Raw genomic sequence first — 5,263 nt, 5'->3', positions numbered from 1 at the left:
CCCGGGTGCCCCCCCCCCGCCAGTGCAACGATGTTGCCGGCGGCAGCTCGCCCCCTGTGGGGGCCGTGTCTCAGGCTTCGAGGCGCTGCGCTCCGCCTCGCCAGGTACCCAGGGACCCCGGGGCGCCAGGGTCGGGCAGGCGACTGTGTGGGGAGGCGGCCACCCTACAGCGTCCGGGCCTGGCTCGCCGGGTCCCGTCGGGGCCATGGGGGCTAAGGATGTAGGACGGTCCCCAGGTGACCTTGGCGTGTCTCCACCCCTGTCCGGGTTTCAGTTTCCTCTGCTGCAGGGTCGCGCCAGAGTGCCTGGTGTGGTGGACTGGCCATGAGTTTGCGACGTGCAGAAGCCCGGTGGCGTTTGCCCCCGTGGGTTGAGGGCGTCCATTCTGGCCCGAGCAGTGGTCTGGGTGTTACTAGGTGTGCATGTGTGTGATTGGTCCTGCCGACCCCTGGGCGGGGACTCGGAGTCTTTTCCAGCCCAAGTGGTCTTCTACCCAGCCCCTGGTCTCTGCAACCCCTTCCAGGCCTGAGAGCTCTGTTTGAATGGGGGGTGGGCAGGCAGCAGGTGCCCAGCGTGTGTGCAGCGCGGCAGATGAGAAGCAGCAGCCACCGCAGGGGCGAGGCCCTGGCTGGAGCACCCCTGGATAACGCCCCCAAGGAGTATCCCCCCAAGATCCAGCAGCTGGTCCAGGACATCGCGAGCCTCACTCTCCTGGAGATCTCGGACCTGAACGAGCTCTTGAAGGTGTGGTGAGAGGCCGACGCTGGGGAGGGCCGGGGCCCTGGCCTGGCTGTGTGGAGAGGGCGCTCCCTCGGGCCGGCGTGCAGTTCGCTTCTGACCCCATCCTCCGTCCTGCAGAAAACGCTGAAGATCCAGGACGTGGGACTCATGGCAGCAGGTGCCACGGTGCCTGGTGCTGTTCCTGTCCCCGCAGCCCCCGAGGTGAGCCTGGGCCTCGGGTCACATGACCACTTTTCTCTAGTCCCCGCATGCGCCGAGGGTGCGTGGGTCCTGGCTTTTCACCCGAGGGGAACGCGGTATGCCAGCAGAGGGCAGAAAGGGGGAGGTTGCATCCAATGGCAGGATCTTGTGCAGCGGTGGAGAAGCCCGGTTGGGAGTGGGTCATAGTCCCGAGGGAGGGGGAAGGGGCTGACTGCGAGGCGCCACCTGAGGGAGGGTTCCAGGAGCTGAGGAAGAGCACTAGGCAGAGGACCCGGCTGGAGATGGCAGCCTAGCAGAGCGGGCCAGTCTGTGCAAAAGCCAGGTGGCCTGTAGCCACACGTGCTATCACGGGGTCCCTTCCGCCTCTTTAATTTAGACATGTCCTCAGCTTTTGCCCCAAACTGAGGAGCCCCGGCCGGGTTGTACAGCCGGCCGTACCCCGGGTGCGTCCTCAGCCTCTTCCCCTAACTGAGGAGCCCCGGCCGGGTTGTACAGATGGGCCATGTCCCAGGCGAGTGGTCTCCATCAGCCCCAAGGAACAGGAAGGTCAGGCCGAGCATGTGGGGCGAGGTGGGCTTACCCTGCAGTCTGCACTGGAGGGCTTCGGGGTATGCACGGGCGGTGCAGCAGTGACACCCGAGACCAGGCCGGATCCATGTGGCGACCACAGCTTGAGTCCCCGGGGCTGCAGGACCAGAGGGAGGAGAGCTGCACACAGACCCTGCAGAGCAGCAGTCCCAACCTTGTTGACACCAGAGCCCAGCTCGTGGGAGGCAGTTTTTCCACTGGGGTGGGGGGCATGAGGTACTCTCAGGATGGCGAGCACGTTAAACTCCAGCTAACAGCTCTCCCAGGAGCAGCGCTTACAGCCATGCCCAGCTAGATTCACGGCCCCAGTGCGGCTTAGATCTTAGCGTGTTCCCCAGCCGGTCCGCACTCCCGTGAGCACACATAGCCCATCAGCCAGGAAGCTGGGCGAGGTGTAACAGTGCGGCGAGGGAGTGCTCCAGCACAGCCCTGTCAGCTGCTGCATGGCCCTGTTCCCAGCCACCACAGACGGCCTGCTCCAGGTGCTGGCAACCTGCCACAGTGGGTACATGCACACGCTCTCCCACGCACGTACTTGCTTGGGATTTTAAAAATGAGGGGTCAGCAGGTGGCGTGGTGGTTAAGGCACTGGACTCCCACATGACCAGCTGTGGTTCAAGTCCTGGACCTGGGGGCTTGTTTTCTTGCTTTCTCTCACTCACTCTGTCTCTCTCTGGTCAAATATAAATACAAATAAATTAAATTAAATTAGGTGAGTTTTTTTAAGGAATTGTTTTATTTAACTTTATTTATTTATTTATATTTAATTTTATTTATTCATTTATTTATTTTAATTTGACCAGAGAGAGAGACACATACACAGAGAGGGAAAGTGAGAAAGCAAGCTACCAGGTCCAGGACTTGAACTGTGGTCAGCCATGTGGGAGTGTCCAGCACCTTAACCACCATGCCACCTGCTGGTCCCTAAATGATTATTTTAAAAAAATTAAAAACAACAAAAGAGAACTCACAGCCAGCCCATACTAGGAGCACCCAGCTGCTGGGACACGCCCCTGCTGGTGCCGGGAGGCTGGAGGGCAGGGCTGTCGGGCTGTCCCAAGTCTGGGCTCAGCTCCCTACCCTGAGTTACAGGTTTTGAGGGGTGTGGGAAGAGTGTGGGAAGGAGCACATGGCCCAGCTAGCCACCGTTGGTGCTGGAGCCAGATCTAAACCCGGTGAGTGGGGGAGGGGGAGCACCATCTCAAGGCATCGGAAGGTGCGGCTGTCTTTTAAGTTTCCCTGTCAAAAGTGAGCCGTGACTTCCTGATGACCCACTAGTTGAGGCACTGACTGGGACGCAGTGTGACCTCCAACTGCAGTCTTTGGGAGGCTGTCGGGCTGGGGGTCCCCCTGGCCCCGCCTGCATGTCCCTTGGGAGCTTCTCACCCTGTCCCCACTTTCCTCTCCCCAAGGAGGCAGAAGATGACCTCCCCAAACAGAAAGAGCGGACGCACTTCAGTGTCCGCCTGACAGAGGCCAAGCCGGTGGATAAGGTGAAGCTCATCAAGGAGATCAAGAACCACATCCAGGGCATCAACCTGGTGCAGGTGGGCCGGGCCGGGCCGGGCCGGGCGCCCGCGGGTGCTACAGCCACAGCACGGCTCCTGGGCCAGGCGCGGTCAGCACAGCATAGCCCTGGGTTTCTGGCTTCCCTCTGGCAGGCCAAGAAGCTGGTGGAGTCCCTGCCGCAGGAGATCCGCGCCAACGTGGCCAAAGCAGAGGCTGAGAAGATCAAGGCAGCCCTGGAGGCGGCGGGCGGCACGGTGGTTCTGGAGTAGCCCCACTCCGGCAACGGCAGCCCTGGGCCCTGGGACCCACCTGTCTCAGCACCAAGGCGGGGGGCAAGGGCCACAGTGACGGCGTGGCTGGTCCATCCAGGAGGGACACTCGGACTCCATGGGGAGGGAGGGCCAGCGCCACTGCAGGAGAGCCCCGGGGGAAGGCTCCGGACGAGCTGTGACTGGACGTGCCCTGGCCAGGCAAATACACAGCTGAGGTCCTGCGTGTGCCACATGCTTGCCGTGCTGTGTCCTGGGGCGGTGGGCCCTCCCAGCTGCAAGGCCATCTTCCCCGGGGCCCGGTGCAGCCAGCAGCCTTCCTGCCTGGGGCAGCAGCCCGTGTGAACCGTTAGGTGCCCAGTTCCCCATTACCAGCAGGTCGTCCCATGACAGGTGCCTTAGAACCTGCGGAGCAGACCCACCTAGGCCACAGGGCTGAGTGTTGTCCCTCGGGACCTGAATGGGAAGAGGTGCCAGGCCAAGCCTGAGCCACACAGGCCCCGGTGGCCACCTAGGCTGCTGCCCTCTGCTGAGCACGGGCACACTGCCTGCCTCTTTCCTTAGCACCTTCAGGTCCCTGCCAAGAAGCGGGAACACTGGCTGAGAGGGGAGGCCTGGGTGCTGTGGGCCTGCTGAGGCGGCCCTGACCACCCTGCAATGGGCGGGCCCTGGAGGCCCCCAGCCTGCAGCTGCCCTTCCTGGGGTGAATGCAGACTGCCCCCTGCTGGTGTCTGCCAGACAGCGCCTCTGGAAGGCTTCATGAGCTGCAGGGTTCCTGGACCGGGCAGCTGGCTAGCTCATCCACAACACCACAGGGCTTCTCTGCACTCGTGACGTGCCACCATTAAGGCCCCAAGGCAGCTGGGAAGACCTGGTCTTGTCCTGGATCCTGCCTTGGGCAGTGCTGGCCAGGCTGTCTCAGGTTCTCCCTGTGTTGTCTGCCCTGCTGTGGCTGGAGGTGGCCTGGTGTGACCAGGGTAATCCCTGGGCTCCTGCAGCTCCTTGACCTTGAACCCTCAGCTGTTGGGACGTGGCTAGCCTGGCATCCCAAGTTAACACTCAGGTTTCGCCAGGCAGGCCACCAGTCAGCCGAGAGGTCTGTGCAACATCTGTGTACCCAGCACGTTGGCAGTCCCCGCCCCCCACTCTGGGCCCTGCAGCCTATGCTGGGTCAGACCTACAGGCCTCCTGTGGCTCCAGCCTTCCAGCCAGAGGAAGTCCAGCCAGGCCGGAGCAGCTTCCAGAGCTCCAAGGGGCCACAGAGTGAACAGTCGTCTGCTGAAGGCCTGGGTGGTGCAGGGTATGCTGTGGACCACAGCCTCACAGCCTGGTCCAGGGTCCTGCAAGGCCAGTGGGCAGTGCAGTGGGCCAGCCGAGGAGCTTTTTAAAAAATGCTGCCAGGGGCTGGCAGGTGGTGTGGTTAAGGGCACTGGGCTCCCACACAGCGAACTGTGGTTTGAGTCCCGAACCCAATGGCTTGCTTTCTCACTCTGTCTCTCTGGTCAAATTTATTTATTTTAAAGAATTTTTATTTTATTTATTCATTTATCTATTTTAATTTTGGCCAGAGAGAAAAAGTGAGAAAGCAAGCTACCCGGTCTAGGACTCAAACCGTGGCCGTCCATGTGAGAATGTCCAGCACCTTAATCATTATGCCACCCACTGGTCCCCAAATTTAAGTAAGTAAAGTTAAATAATGTTTTAAAAACAACACTCCCAGGAGACGGGTGCGCTTCTGGCAGGGAGGGGTCCAGGACCTCCACTGTCCCTCCAGTGGGTGCAAGGTACACACACACCCAGTGGTTTTCACACCGGGGCCGGACTTGAACCGCAGGGGATGGCCACACCACGACATTCTCCGGTTTTGGGTGCACACAGGCCGGTTCTTTGCAAGCCACCAGGCCCAAGACTTGACCTACACAGTCCACCACGTGGGACCCAGTGCCTTAACCATG

At 61.0% G+C, this 5,263-nt stretch overlaps 1 protein-coding gene across 1 annotated transcript; it reads left to right on the top strand.

The window, feature by feature from the left end:
• The first annotated feature begins 7 nt into the window (after nt 1-7).
• MRPL12 (mitochondrial ribosomal protein L12) lies at nt 8-3,543 on the top strand. The gene is made up of 5 exons (XM_006145646.3): nt 8-104; nt 558-744; nt 859-942; nt 2,943-3,077; nt 3,192-3,543. The coding sequence occupies exons 1-5, from the start codon at nt 31-33 to the stop codon at nt 3,306-3,308; spliced, it is 597 nt and encodes a 198-aa protein (XP_006145708.1). The 5' UTR covers nt 8-30; the 3' UTR covers nt 3,309-3,543.
• Nucleotides 3,544-5,263: the final 1,720 nt, after the last annotated feature.

Source organism: Tupaia chinensis, unplaced genomic scaffold (assembly GCF_000334495.1).
Source record: "Tupaia chinensis unplaced genomic scaffold, TupChi_1.0 Scaffold000159_1, whole genome shotgun sequence".
Taxonomy (NCBI): Eukaryota; Metazoa; Chordata; class Mammalia; order Scandentia; family Tupaiidae; genus Tupaia; species Tupaia belangeri.
This window is presented reverse-complemented; position numbering and strand designations above follow the sequence as displayed.